Here is a 14,934-nt window from a genome sequence, read left to right on the forward strand (position 1 = left end):
GAGGAAGGAAAGTAAGATTAATCACATGGCGAACCACGGCTGATTACCCGTCCAAGTCGGAAATGGGATTGATAGCCAGTTATTTAGTCGGGATCCCTTGGCCTCCCGAAGGAGACTAAACCTCGCTCGCTCGTCCTGTTCTTTTCATTGTTTCAACCAGGTTACATGAATCAGCTACCCTTTGACGACGAGTAGTCCAACAATATTCTCTTTTGCACACAACTATCGCTACGGGATTCGTACTTGCCCTGTATGATTGATGGGTACAAAGACTAGCTCTTTTTTAACGCTTATCACGATATGCTAATCCCCGATAAATTGATATCTCTGGTAAGTTTTCTTCGTATTAGTCATTTTCTTCTATTGATCATCAAGAAAGTTATGCAGGGTGTCCATAAGGTCCCTTTACAATTTCAATCTTGTTATTAAGTCAGTTCTCGATATATCTCAACAGGTTTGTTGTTTTTAATCAGTAATTGTTTTAGTATTTTTACTTCATTAATACATCCATGAGGGCCAATACAATATATGGTATCGATAAATTACTGTTGCAATTTTAAATTTTTTTAAGACTTCATGGACACCCTATAATCTTATATAATAATAAATGCATAAATAACTCGCAAGTTTTTCATAAAAAAATCTTATATTTCAATTTCTGGAGTAGTTAAAAGTTCAAGTCAAAAAAAAAACAGTAAGAAAAAGAAAATATTTGAAAGACTTATCTTCTAGTTGAAAGTCAATCTCAAACTTCCTTATAAAATTAGTACACAAAAACCAGCAATTCTTCACGATTTCCTGATAGTTTGTTAGCTGCAAACAAGGCTTTTGGACCTGGTGGCAGGTTTTTGGACCTGGTGACAAAAATGTTGTGCGTGCCCTAGACTGGCGAGCCTTGTGAGTGTGACGTAAAAAGTTTCATTTTGTGAACAATATTTACAGTGTTACAAAAGTAGGAAACAATTAGCTTCGTGCTAAAACTAAGTTTAATCGCAATCTCAATTCCTTAAGCTATTTTTCAGCTAAAACCTCAATATTTGGTTGTGGCAGCATCAGGCGGGCCAGATTGAATTTCCCAACGGGGTCGGATTTGGCCCGCGGGCCGTAATTTGCCCATGTCAACTCAAGATTTTCTCATAGACCTAGGGATGGGCATCAGATACACGCAGGACTAGGGTTGCCATTTTTTTGGACTTCAAAGCGGGACGCCTCCTGTAACTTTACAGTTCCCGATTTTATCACATTGGCCTACATTTAAGCCATCCCGGCTGTCTTCATTGATCATAGTGTCATCGAGAGTTCATGCGCATATTCTATGTCCAAATATCGAGTTTAGTTCGAAAAACAGAAAGAAATAGCCGCTAACGATACAAATGATCCGAATTTAGATTTTTTTATGTACAGCATAAAGAATAATGAAATAGTCTGCCGTTTTCAAGCATAAAGAATTTACTTATTCACCAAAGCATGCTTCTCTGTAGATAACACCTTTAAAAAAAGTTGTTCAATGTTACATACACGCGAACGTCCGAACAGGACCAATTAGAATTGATTTTACATGTGATGTGTTCGCTAACAATGTTAGCGGGAAACAACGAAACAAACAAAATACCGCGTTCACCTTCAGTAAGTAGACTAGCGTTGCGCTAAACAGCAACAACAATAACGAGAACATGTTTGTGTATTATGCTGGATGGTTAAATGTAAAATCGGGACTTTTGGCTGACTTGTCGGGACAAGACTCTAAAAAGCGGGACGTATGGTAAGCCTACGCAGGCCACAGCAGAATCGAACTAGCTTCATTTTACGACCTTGAGAAAAATCGCACATTTCTAACAGCCGATAACCCTTTAATTTAATAGGACGTTATCATTTCATGCCATAGTCAATTATGATGTCTGCTCTTTGATCAAATATGACTTCATTCTTTCATCGAATAGTGAAATATGACGTCAATAATTCGCCAAATATGACGTCATTATTCCGTTTAATAGTCAAACACGACGCCTATAGTTGATCAAATATGACGTCATTATTCTGTTTGATGGTCAAATATGACGTCATAATTTTGTACAGTAGTTCCATATGAAGTAAATAAGCCGAACAAAGACATTATTATTTCGTCTAACGGTTGAATATGACGTCAATAATTGGCCAATTACGACGACATGATGCCTATGCCATGTCTACGTAAATGTCATCAGTTTTCGCTTGCTCGTAAATCGCATCTCCCTGCTGCATTGTGTTCTGGTATAATGCTTCTGGCACTGTGTCTTCGTTTTCCACGGTTTGGTATTCGTCAGGTCCAGGCGATTGCAGATTTTCGTAAGTCGAATCTCTTTCCTGTTGGTTAGTCGACTGGAGGTTTTTTTCCGCCGTTTTAGCTATCGGTGATTGGATAGCAATAGGACTCGTTGGCCCTGATTGGCCAGTTTCCTTTGTAAGGTCAATGTAAAGATCGTCGTCATTGGTTGGATGAACGGAAAAGTTCACGTACTGGGGTTCAGACGTAACCGTACCGTTCTTTGCTTCCGTGTTCTGATAGGTTGCATTACCGGAAGCATCTATATTTTCACCCTTCTTTGACCCCTTTCCATCTTTTTTGCCATCGTTTGACGTGGACGACGTTGATTGGGTCTTTGCCGAATATCTTGTTCCTGATTGGCTGCTACCTCTCTCATTTTTGATCTCATCGACTCGCACGTTCTTAGGAGTAACTCTAGCTTGGAATGCCTTCTGTGCCTCGTCCTGCGCCTTCTTACGGGACCTCAATCTGTAAGACAAAAAGCAGTGATTACCCTACACTACATCCTCTATGGTAGGGATGGACAAATTACGGCCCGCGAGCGCTATTTCACGTAGAAACGCTACTGCCGATTTAAAGATATAACCTCGACATGGGCAAACTACAGCCCGCGGGCCAAATTCGGCCCGCTGGGTAATTCAATCTGGCCCGCCTGATGCTGCCACAACCAAACTAAAACCAAATTTCGATGTTTTAGTTAAAAAAATAGCTCAAGGAATTTGTTGGGATTGCGATTAAATTTAGTTTTGGCACGAGGCTTATTGTTTTACACTATTGCTTTTGTAACACTATTGTTTGTGAATATTGTTCAAAAAATGATACTTTTTACGGCACGCTCACATGGCCCGCCTGTATAGGTGGTCAAACTTTTCGACCCCTGGTACAGATACCCTGCCCACCCCAGATATAACCACTGAACAAACCATCGTACCTACTAATTCAATCAGCCCTGTACAGAAGTGATAGCGTCTAGGGCAGTGATTCTCAAACTGGGGTTTGAGAGCCGCATGCGGCTTATTGACTTGAAATTAAAATGCGGAAGTCTATAAGTTAGTCGAATGGATTCTCCCGTGTTTATTTGCGTAGCGTTGACTATTCTACAAGATGCAATAGTGACGCAACAGTAAGCGTTTTCGCGACCACTCAGACACTTTTCACTTGGAAAGATTTTAGACATGGCTTGCTTTCGTGGATTTTCAGTTTTTGTCGCATTTCCGAATATTATGTATAAATCAAACAACTCAATGATTATTTTATTTCTAGAGCATTTTAATTTTATTCCAATAATCGAAAATAGTCTTGGAATATCTGGCGATCAGCTCAAGCAGCTACTGCACCTTGCATCCTCCACGATTTCGACCCGCTTTGACAAACTTATTAAAAATCAAAGTCAAATTAAATGGCTGTTAGTCTAAGGTGGGCAAAATCAAATCTTTTTTCGAATCGAACGATTTGAATATTTTTAACGAATACCGAATAGTCGAATAATGAATATTTTTTATACATAACAAGGATCCAGAACGTTGGAGGTCGATACTCCATTTGGAAAATAATAGAAACATTGAAGAGTCAGCAATAAAGCGTTTTTTTACTGGTTAATTTCATCACAATCGCTAATTGTGTTTGTCACCGCGATCTTCGGCGGCGATATCCTAAAGTTGGTTTTGTATATTCCCGCCCTTTCTCGTTTTTTGCAAGAATAAGGGGTCACCGGATATCGAAGTTCCATATTTCTAGTATACCCTTGCGTTCACATCAGTGACAGCTGTTGAATACCTAGCAAATTCACGATTGCTTGAATCCTGAATGTTGATTTAAAATGGAGATTAAATAAATTGGCAATAAAGGCATTTTTAGGCCTTTGTGCCTAATAGAGGGTCAGACGCTGGTTATAATTCTGAACTATTTCCTTCAAGTTTTTTAACGTTTTTTTTTTCAACAAAACAACACCCCGATGGTTCAAAATGCTTGAAAATTTAACAATTGTGATCATTTTCGATGGTAATAGACGCAACACTTCGTGAACGAGCCAGTGTGCATTGTTACAACGAAATTGATTGATTTTACGCTCTACTCTTGGCTCAACGGCCATGCATGGTCGAGTAAAATGTTTCATATTCGAAACATTACTTGGCCAAGAATGGAAGGGATCACTAAAGAGCTAATACAAAGTGCTTTAAAGGGGGTAAGACATGACATTTCTCATCTGGTTACAACTTAATGAGTGTTTTTCATAAAAGTAACTCATACCAGCTTTTGGAAAAACTTTTGGTCATTTTTAAATCCATGCTATTTATATAACTAAACGAGTTTTCTAACGACCTAAAATAGTCTTTTTCACAATGAAACGCCGAAAAGTCATTTTAACATTTATTTTTATCAACTTTATGTTCGGTAATGCAAGAAATGGCTAATGACATGTCACCAAGCATGCGGAGTTTAAAATCTGGGAAATTTATTTCAAATACCTAGTCTGGTGCGGTGTAATCTGATATGGAATTGAAACGATACGTTAAGTGCAAAGATAAGCATATAACACCATAACGCAAAGACAACGACTTTTCGAATTTGTCTTTTTTTTATAGAGAGCGCACAATTCACGATTAAGTTGGAGACGTGCGAGTTCGGTGTCCAAGCAGAGCGGTGCAGGTCACGTGGTACCGGATATTCGAATAGTAAAATGCCATTCAAATATTTTATTATTCGCCCTAGTTGTTACGTGTGTTGTTGTTACGATGACTTGGTATTTTAAATACGCGCTTAATGGTTTGTTGCTATTTTACCTTGCGTTGTTTGTATGCGGCTCTCCATAACTTTGAGATTTGAAATGCGGCTCTGGGACTAAAAAAGTTTGAGAACCACTGGTCTAGGGTATCGCTCAGGAAGAGAATGTGCGAAGTACTTAAAGACAGATAAATAGTTCACTCACCCCCTTCTGTACGTCACAAAGCAGACTAGCAAGATAATGCCAACACAGAAAACGACAGACAACACTATTGCCAGAATCAGATAATTAAAATTTTGTGGTGTCTCGGTTGTCTCAGGAACAGAGGCTGAAAAAGTCAAATTAATATTATTTCAGTCTGTCATGTATTTGAATAGATTTAGCACAGGCATGGGCGAAGTACGGCCCGCGGGCCAAATTCGGCCCGTTGGGTAATTCAATCTGGCCCGCCTGATGCTGCCACAAACAAACTGAAATCAAATGTTGATGTTTAATTTAAAAATAGCTCAAGGAATTTGTTGAGATTGCGGTTAAATTTTGTTTTGGCACGAGGTATATTGTTTTCCACCTTTGCTTTGTAACACTGTAAATATTGTTCGAAAAATGTAACTTTTTACTTCACACTTACATGGCCCGCCAATCTAAGTGGGCAAAAATTTTGGCCCGCCAGTCTAGGTGGGCAAAATTTTTGACCCCTGGTTCAAAAAGCTTGCCCACCCCCGATGTAGCAGAATCGTGACTGTTTTTTGTTGTTGGTGATAGTCGGAATCAATATTAAAACTCGCCGGATCCGGAGCTAAAGTTCTGAATTCTCGGAATAAACGTCCGGAATTACAGACTTCAAATAGTATAGAATCCGACGTAAAATTATCCGAATAACACCTGCACACATTATACTTTTCGTAGTCAAATTTTTGTGTCGGTTCGTTTTTTTCGGACGAAATAATGAATCAATTGTTGATCTCGAACCTAATGATGAGGTCATAAATAGTCTACTATTGACGTCACAAAGAAATAAAGACGCAGTGTGACGTCATATTCAGTGAGAAATGGTTTGTTGAGAATACTTCTTGTTTTGGGGTTGAAACCAAGCGAATGTACAAGGTAACTTGAGCTTACCAAAGCGCCAAAAGATTTTTTACTAAAAAAACTAGATCCGTACCTACATAAGTGAACAAACTTAAAACTAGATTTTCGAGAACAAATTCATTTTCATCAAAACACTGCGACAATGTGGTTCATATCTTCATTCTCCTCTTCATATTCGTAGAACCACTTAAAGGTCAGTCGGATACATACCACATTTGTATAAGTATAATAGTTTATATAATAGGAAATATCTTCAACCTCTTAGATTGGGAATCCCCCTCCATTCTAAAAGTCGGGGAACATACAAGCAGGGGTAGTGGCTAACACAAAATGTCTTGTTCTGAATAATACAATCCATTTCGCTTACCTAAAGTCGTTGTATTGGGTGCTATTTCCGTGAAGTTCTTAAGCAATTCCGTCGTCTTCGTGATTCCAGTCGTTGTGAAAGCGGAAGTCGCATTATTGTTGATATTTTCTGTAAATAAAAAAGTTGCCGTTAGAAATACGCTCGCCATTGCTCGACTGATTTTAGTTTGATATAGTAGGTGGTCGTCCACGGCTTCCTCTTCTATCAATGTTAATGAGTATGTACTGTTTTGTCAGCATAAGAACATGCTAATGTGGGAATAAATGAATATTTGATTCAGTTCTTTTGTGGTTACAACTGTCGTGATTACTAATAACCGTAGAATATTACACGACAGACTTGAGGTTAGAAAAGAAAGATAATTTTTCCATTAAATATAATTCCTGAATCCAAAAAAATACCCAAATAATATAGATCAACATTGCGAAACTCAAAGGAGTGCGTTTGGCAAATGACTTACGTCAGAAAATTTTTGTCAGCAGGTTCAGCCACACAAGGGATTTTACAAGCAGATAGTCTGCTATTAATTGTACTTGTTCGAATCCGGTATAGGATAGTTATGTGAGAGGACTGCAAATTAACTGCCCACGTAACAAACATAATTCCGTGGTTTCAGAAGCTTTTTCAACAGACACCGCTAACTTTTCTCGGAGATTAGTCTCGTGTACTTCAGAGCGCGTTCGTTTGGCGTAAATTTTTTGAGTAACTCTCAACATTCAAAGATTGCCAGTAACTTTGCTCAGAGACGAGCAACTATACTTTTGAGTGAATTTTCGTGATCTGGCTTTGAGTAACTTCTTTGAGTAGCTCTCGACATGCCAGTAATAACCCGTAACTTTGCTTAGAAATGAGCATTTTTACTTCCTCGGAACGAGTTTTAGTGGTTATTATAACTTTGCTCGGAGATGAGTCACTTTTACTCCTTAGTATACTCGAGGGATCATCATAATTCAGTACATCTTCAATGGGCCACGAGTAAATTATTTCAGAAGGTATTGGCATTTCAGTGGTTACCAGCTATGATAAAGGACATAGATTACCGTCATTATTTATTTTGTAACTTGCAGGAATAAACAATATAAAACAATAAAATAAAAATCATATACAAGTTAATAAGATATATTAAAACAATCTTCATGTGTTTTTCAATTAATGTTTTTGTAACATTGACCCAAACAATGTTAATAAAATTGTTATTTCTTTGGCTATTTGAGCCGGACCAAAGAGAAATTAAAAAGAATAAACTTGCAAACACATAAAAGTAGGCGACTTTTTAAAAACGGAACAATATTTAACACTGTACTATAACTATCGGACAAAACGACGTTGGGAAGAATCAAGGACAATTAGCATCTTTTCTAAAGGCTAAAAAAGACAAGGACCGAAAAGCTGAATTTATTGATTGTCCTTTGAAATAAAAGACGGTTGGCAATCCTAGTGGTTACTAATAACTTTGCACGGAGATGAGTCATCTTGACTTATGAGCGAGTGCTCGTGACCTCTTTTCAAATTTTCATAAACACAAAATCGAGCTGTCACTCACGCTCGACTAAATTGTGATCTAACAATAATGACTCACTTTGCAGTTTCGTTGTAGTAGTCGTCGTCTTAATGCTAGTTGTCTCGGCAACCGTGGTTGACGTGGTGATAAATGACGTCATTTCCGGTTTCCACTTGTTGAAATTAAATACTGATATTCAGATTATTAATAAAATGTTTTTTTTTTCAAATTCGTAATAGCTCAACTGGAAATAATAATAAAATTATGATGAATTTTCGTATATACGCTCCGTACAATCCCTTAAAAATACACGTTAGTAAGGTCGCTCATGTGAGTAGCTGCTGTTTTGAATTCCAACTTAGTTCGTGGACGACATATCATAGTCATCAATGCGTTGGTATTATCTATACAGTATCAGGGATTTTCAAACTGGGGGTCGCGACCCCGCAAGAGATCTCGCAACGAATTTTAGCGGTCGCAAAGAGTACACCAATTTTACACAAAGTGCTATATTTATCGTACCTTTTCAGATTTTTGATTCGGAATACAATTATTAAAACTAATGCAAAACATAAATCTCACGATTTGGAGAGAATACATAGTATCTGAGAAGTGGCGCGCTAGCATAACAATGTTAACCTAACAGGGAGCGCGGGCTTAAAAGGTTGGGAAGCCATGCGCCCCTGAACTGTATTCTTCTTGGTTTCTGCCGAAAACACAGTAGCTCTCATCACATCAGTAGTTTACTGATAAAAGAGTTCTTCAACAAAAGTGGAAGGAATATTGATAGGAGCTTTGCAAGATTCAGAGCTTTCGACAAAAAGTGGAGGGAATATGGATAGAAGAGTGGCAAGTTTGCTCAGAGCAATGTCCCGCGCCCTCAACTAAAATTGTAAAGAGTAGTGATAAAAGAGTTACAAGATTGCTCAAAGCAAGGTTTCAAGCCTTCAACTAAAAGTAGAAAGAGTACTGATAAAATAGTTCCAAATTTGCTCAGAACAAATCCCGAGTCTTCAACTAAACGTGAAAAGAATGCTGATAGATAAAGTGCTGAACGTTTGCTCAACGTATGGCCGCGATCTCAACTAAATTGGAAAGAGTACTGCTGGAAGAGTTGTAAGTTCGCCAAAGGCAAAGCCTCAACTGAAGCTTTAAAATGTTTTTTTTTTTTTGAGTGAAATCCAACCTTATACGCTTACCTATCCTGAACATTAGTTTACCAAATACGCAAAACACTCCTTATCTTACATATTAACCTGTTGGGTGTCTAATCGCGAGCATAGCTATTAAGTACTCTACCTCCCAATACGTGTCCTCGCGCACTATTACAATGTAACAGTCTTCCGTTTGAACTATGGACTTTTTGCGCTGTTGCTTAGAATCTTAGATCATACAGCAGACTCACTTTCGAACGGTGACACATTAAAAATATATTTCGGAGATTTGTGCGTCACTAAATGATGTCGCCATATGATATCAGTGACGTAATATTGTTATTAGAAAGCCTGATATGTTATTTCCAGGTCATACCTGTGATTTTAACTTCTTGGGGTTGGAGTCAAAATTTTTAATTTTCAAGAGTCGGAATCAGGACTGAGAAACTAGCAAAGCAAGCATACTTTGACAAAATAACGTTCAAAAGGGCCAGCATTCGATTTCATAAGTGTTCGTGACCAAACTTTGAGTTTCTCATAGCTGGGTTGGCATTAAAATGTTTCTAACTACATTTAACAATCAACGTTTCTGTCAAATGGGAGATGGAGGCGGTGTTCGAAATGTAGATGTAAATTTCCCAAACCGTACAGCCGTGGCAATAGTACATTGATATAATCTCAGTAACCAGATCCTATGCGCATAATTTAATATTCATTTTTCCGTAGTATGTGCACCAAGTTGGCGGATACCGGAGCGTAGTATGTTTACCAGGTTAGGGTTAGGCTATAATTTCAGGTACAAATACTACGGGTGTCACTTGGATAGTCCCCGAACTCGTAATAGAACTAAAATATGGAAAATTAAAATATAGTCTAACCCCTAACCTGGTACACATACCAAGGAGGTACCTAATTTTCTATGTTCCTCATATTGCAATGGTTCCCAAAGTTAATTGACCGGTGCCACAATTAGAAGCGGAGGGATACTCGCGGCCGGGAAAGGAAGCACTTGCAAGGAGCCGATAGTGGTTTGTATAATTAAGATACCGGTATAATGGAATTGTTACGCATATACAAGAGCTGAAACTGTGATAATGACGTAACAATTTGCGGTCTAGAACGAAAAAATATAAAAACATAAAGTGTAAAACAATTTCACTCGAGTTTGGCGGGTCACATTAAATTGTTACGCGGGTCGTAACTTTGGAATCACTAATATAGTGTAATATTTTTTTTAAGTACGCAGTCTTTAATTGGGCAACGAGTTTCCGTGTTATCAGATTACGTAACGATCAAAAATATCATGCGCCAGTGTGTCATACGAGCTTTTAAACTCTTCTTGAAACTACTGCTCTCTAGAATGTAGAAATAAAATTAGTAATAAAGCTGGCCGGTTTCCGATTAATGATTTACTTTAAACGAATACCATTTTACTACTAGTAGTCATTCTGGGACACGTAGCCAACTGCCCGCAGAGTTGACCTTAACTATTGCTGGGTTATGCGAAGCTCATTCTGGGTAGAATTAAGGGATCTTTTGTGTAAAATCCCCGCAAATGCACTAATACAAAATGGTGAGATTCAAGAAAAACACCCCTCCACGTTTTAAAATAACAAATTGGTAATTAACCAGTTAGATTTAGGGTTCGGTTCGAAATAATTTGAATTTCTATCGCAATCTGCATTCCCAACCGTAACTGGATAGTTATTAAGTTTCTTATTACTTATCGATCTTAAGATCGGTAAGTATGTTGATAGGTATTTGTCTGTTTGTTTGCTAGATACACGCGATATCTCACGAAAGCGAGGATGAATCCGCTCCAAATTTATCGTTTCAAGTGTTGGCGAGAATGTTTTTTTGGCTGGGCGACTTTGTACAAAAGATCCGAGATAAGGATAACAACTAAAAATATATTATAACCCTATAAGTAACAAATCATGAATAAAGCAACTTTACTTTACGAGTCTTGCGTATATAGAGTAACCACACTGCTTCATACATGATTATAACTTATAATGGTGAATTCAATTATTCGCACCTAGACTCAGCGAAGGCCTACGGAAGCGGGCCCTAACTACCCACATCGATATCATAGGCTGGTAAAAGCGAGTAGAGGATAAATTAGTGGGTGTCGATAGCTTTTGATTTGACTACATTGGTCTCCCAGTTAAAATGTTACGTTAGCCTAACGACAAAGGTTCTGATTTTTCAAATACAATATGTTCTACATAATAATTTCTGGTTATTATTGTGAAAGTTTGAAAAAGTCGGGATGCAAAATAAATTCATAGGCGTAATAATGGTATAGAATAAAAGCAAAAGAGACCTTTTTAAATTATCAAAACAATTTTTTTTTCAAATATTCACTTTGTAGTTATTTATTAGGTATTTACAAATTTCATAGTCAACTAGAAAATAAATAATTTGTTAACGGTCAGGGGAGAAACAATATTAATACTGCGCATGTTGGGGCTTATTCAGAGTGGAACTTCAATAAAGCCACATAAAAGAAACCAATAGAACACTCTCTACCTACAGTGGTTTCGAGTTTTTTTGGTACATTCTCATTACCTCGCAAAGCATAGGAATTGTGAATATTGCTTACCGTTCTAATGTATCACCAGCGCAATTCATACATTCCGGCTTAGGTACAGTTTAAATAGATTAAAGATGCGACGGATGGCAAACGTTAACCCAACTACTAACCATGTATTTATTATACTCGAGATATGGAGTCCATTAATTAATACAATTTACCAATGCGCACGGGTCTAAAGCCCTGTTACTATTTCGGTCGAATGTGAGAATACTTGACTAGTAAATCGTTCGGATCTTTTATACAAAGCTCGCGCCACGTTTCGAAATAATAAATTAATAATTATCAAGGTCGGTTTACGGTTAAGAATGATTTGAAAATATGAATTTTCAGCGCAATCTGCATTGCTAACCTTGAACTGCATAATTATTTACTAAATTTCTTATTTTGAGCGTTGGCGGGGGCTTTGTCAACATCCAACATAACTAGGGTTACCATATTTTTGTGACTTCAAATCGGGACGCCTCGAAAGACAACGACCCCTTAGCTGTGATTTTATAACTTCACATTTTCCGATTTTACTACATAGGCCTACATTTAAAGCTGTCTCGGCTGTCTTTATTGACCATATTGTTATCAAAATTTCATGCGCATATTCTCTGTCCAAATATCAGGTTCAGTTCGAAAAATAGGAAGGAATTGACGTCAACGATACCGGTACAAATAATTCGAATTTAGACTAATTAGTATTGGTTTTACATGCGATACGTATGCCATCAATGAGAATCAGCGGGAAACGAACGCATTCACCTTCAGTGAGTAGGCTAGCGCTGCAAAGAAACAACAGTAACGAGAACATGTTTGTGTATTATGCTGGAAAAGCGGGACTTTTGGCTGATTTATCGGGACGGCGGGACAAAACGCTGAAAAGCGGGACTGTCCCGCCTAAAGCGGGACGTATGGTAAGCCTAAACATAACCATCGCGAAATTTCTGACATATATTGAGAGGGTGTCTTCGCTATTTTGCAATTACGTACCACAGACTCTGATGACCCAAAGGCCGTATCGTTCTCAGCCTTATTTCTCACCTCGTATTTGTTATTTTGTCCCTCTCTACAGTCTGAAAAGATATTTCACTTTATTTTTCCACTCCATTTGTACCTTGCGTATTAACTGATTCGAAGAACGACAATATCGAATTCAATAACACTTTGAATTCAAAAGCTTGTTCTAGGTAAGTTTATAAAATATAATACCTTCAGACCAATTGCTTTCAACTGGGTACCGCCAGCCAGTCCAGGGCTTCCGTAAGTTTTTCATTCAAATCTCAGAGTCGATATTAATATATCGACATATATATAGTTTAAATAAAATCAAACTTTCTACACATATCATTTTGTTTTGCTAGTATTATGTTTGCTTTTATGTATATTTATAGTTTATACAAGTCAAAGAATAAAACAAAATTTAACTATTTCCTAGTGATTTGTAGAGAGGAAATGTTTCATTAAGGTCTACCATAAAAGTTGAAAAATACTGCTTCATACGTTAGGTTAAATCAGGAGTTTGCGGGGCGATTCATAGCAAATTTGACAAATTTAAGGTTCATGATAAAAGAACCATACCGCCGCAGTAAAACAGAAGTAGCCTATGTCACATCGTTAACAGAGAAATTTTTGATCTTTCGTCATTTTGGGCAAGTAGGCAAAATCTAAAAAGATTTAATACGTGCTAATGCACGTGCCCACTTACCCCAGACAGCAAACAACACATTGTAGTGAATTTTGAAAATACACGACGGCTAATTCCGGCGTAAATACTTAGTTGCACACATAAAAAAACGACTTGTTTATTATGTCCATTTCAGGTTTAGACGTTAAAACCACACATACTATCACAAAAATACAATTTTTTCAAAACCTTAGGCTACGGTAAGTTCGTGCTTAATTTCATTTTTCCTCAATTTCGTATGTTATTTTTACTGGATGAAAAAAATAAACCGCACTGCGACTACTGCGTCAATATACACGCACAAGCGACTACTTTTCGCCTATTAATATTAATGAAGGAGAAGCAAAAGTTATGTAGTACACACTCTGTAGGCTAATACAGAGGGTATCGCATAAGGATAATAATAAAATAGAGGCGCTATGGCTTTTATGCATGTCATTCTAATCTAAGCAACATAGCTAGGCGATTCAAGAAAGATAATAAGCTCATAACTAAAAAGATAGAAAAACTACCTAGAAGCGAAAACTAACGCACTTTGGGTAGTTAATACCAGTAAACTAAAAGCTAATCGAAGTATTTAATGTTACTTTGCCCTTATACACGTCTTACATCAACTGCTCATACTCGCAAGCTTCGAAACAGCATACGATATAAAACTATATCACGCCTTTCTTCATTACGCAGACACTGCCGAAACTAATGCAATTTCCCATTGCATGTCGTGAATCATTTGTGGCGTCACTTTACCATTATGACCGAATAATCTATTGACAATCAAGACGAGTAAACGGCGTATTGTGACTCATAATTATGATAACAAAATAAGAATTTGAGGATTTGAAGCTTATTATTTGATTGCATTTTACTTTCAATTAGATGCCTGAGCAAGATATAAATTTGATTATGGAAGAAGACAATATGTACCGATGTACGGGTTCGCCCCTATAGTCTACGAAACATATGGAGTGAGTACGGTAAGTTCCGCTGCCTTCCGGAATAGACTAAAGTCACAAAAGAGTTGCGAGGCAAACTCTGTGCAGAGGAAGCATTTTCAAAAAGCGTAGTGTTAAAGTGCATTTTACTATCAATCATGGAGCTAACGCAACAATTTTATTTCCCTTTGAAAAGGGGTGGAGGTACTGGACTGGTGAGTACTTGAAATTAACTTAATTTCTACCGATAGGCACCGGTGTGCGAGTTTTGTGCATCTTTTCATACTTTGAGTACGATATAAGTTATTACCAATTCAGAATAGCAGAAGGTGACCGTGCATTTGAACCCACGTACATTTGAACCGATGTGTATATCCGCGGGTTCAATCTATATGCGGGTGCTAAATCCCATGGGTTAAGTTAAGTTTGGGTTCAAATATCCGTAAAACCAAAAAAAATTCCATAGGTGCAATTGTCATGGGTTCAAATGCAATGATACCTAGCAGAAGCATGAATTGGCAGAATTAAAGCTTCTACATTGGCATTTAAATATTTCGGCTTGTCGCGGTGGTGCCCGAATGGTACTCAGATAG

At 37.6% G+C, this 14,934-nt stretch overlaps 1 protein-coding gene across 1 annotated transcript; it reads right to left on the bottom strand.

Annotated features, from left to right (window-relative positions):
- Positions 1-40: 40 nt before the first annotated feature.
- LOC120331560 (uncharacterized) lies at positions 41-8,227 on the bottom strand. The gene is made up of 4 exons (XM_078113544.1): positions 8,066-8,227; positions 6,487-6,594; positions 5,235-5,358; positions 41-2,773 (listed from the first exon to the last, which is right to left on the bottom strand). Exons 1-4 carry the CDS (start codon positions 8,145-8,147, stop codon positions 2,176-2,178), a joined length of 912 nt encoding a protein of 303 aa, XP_077969670.1. The 5' UTR covers positions 8,148-8,227; the 3' UTR covers positions 41-2,175.
- Positions 8,228-14,934: the final 6,707 nt, after the last annotated feature.

This window comes from Styela clava, chromosome 6, assembly GCF_964204865.1.
Source record: "Styela clava chromosome 6, kaStyClav1.hap1.2, whole genome shotgun sequence".
Lineage (NCBI taxonomy): Eukaryota > Metazoa > Chordata > Ascidiacea > Stolidobranchia > Styelidae > Styela > Styela clava.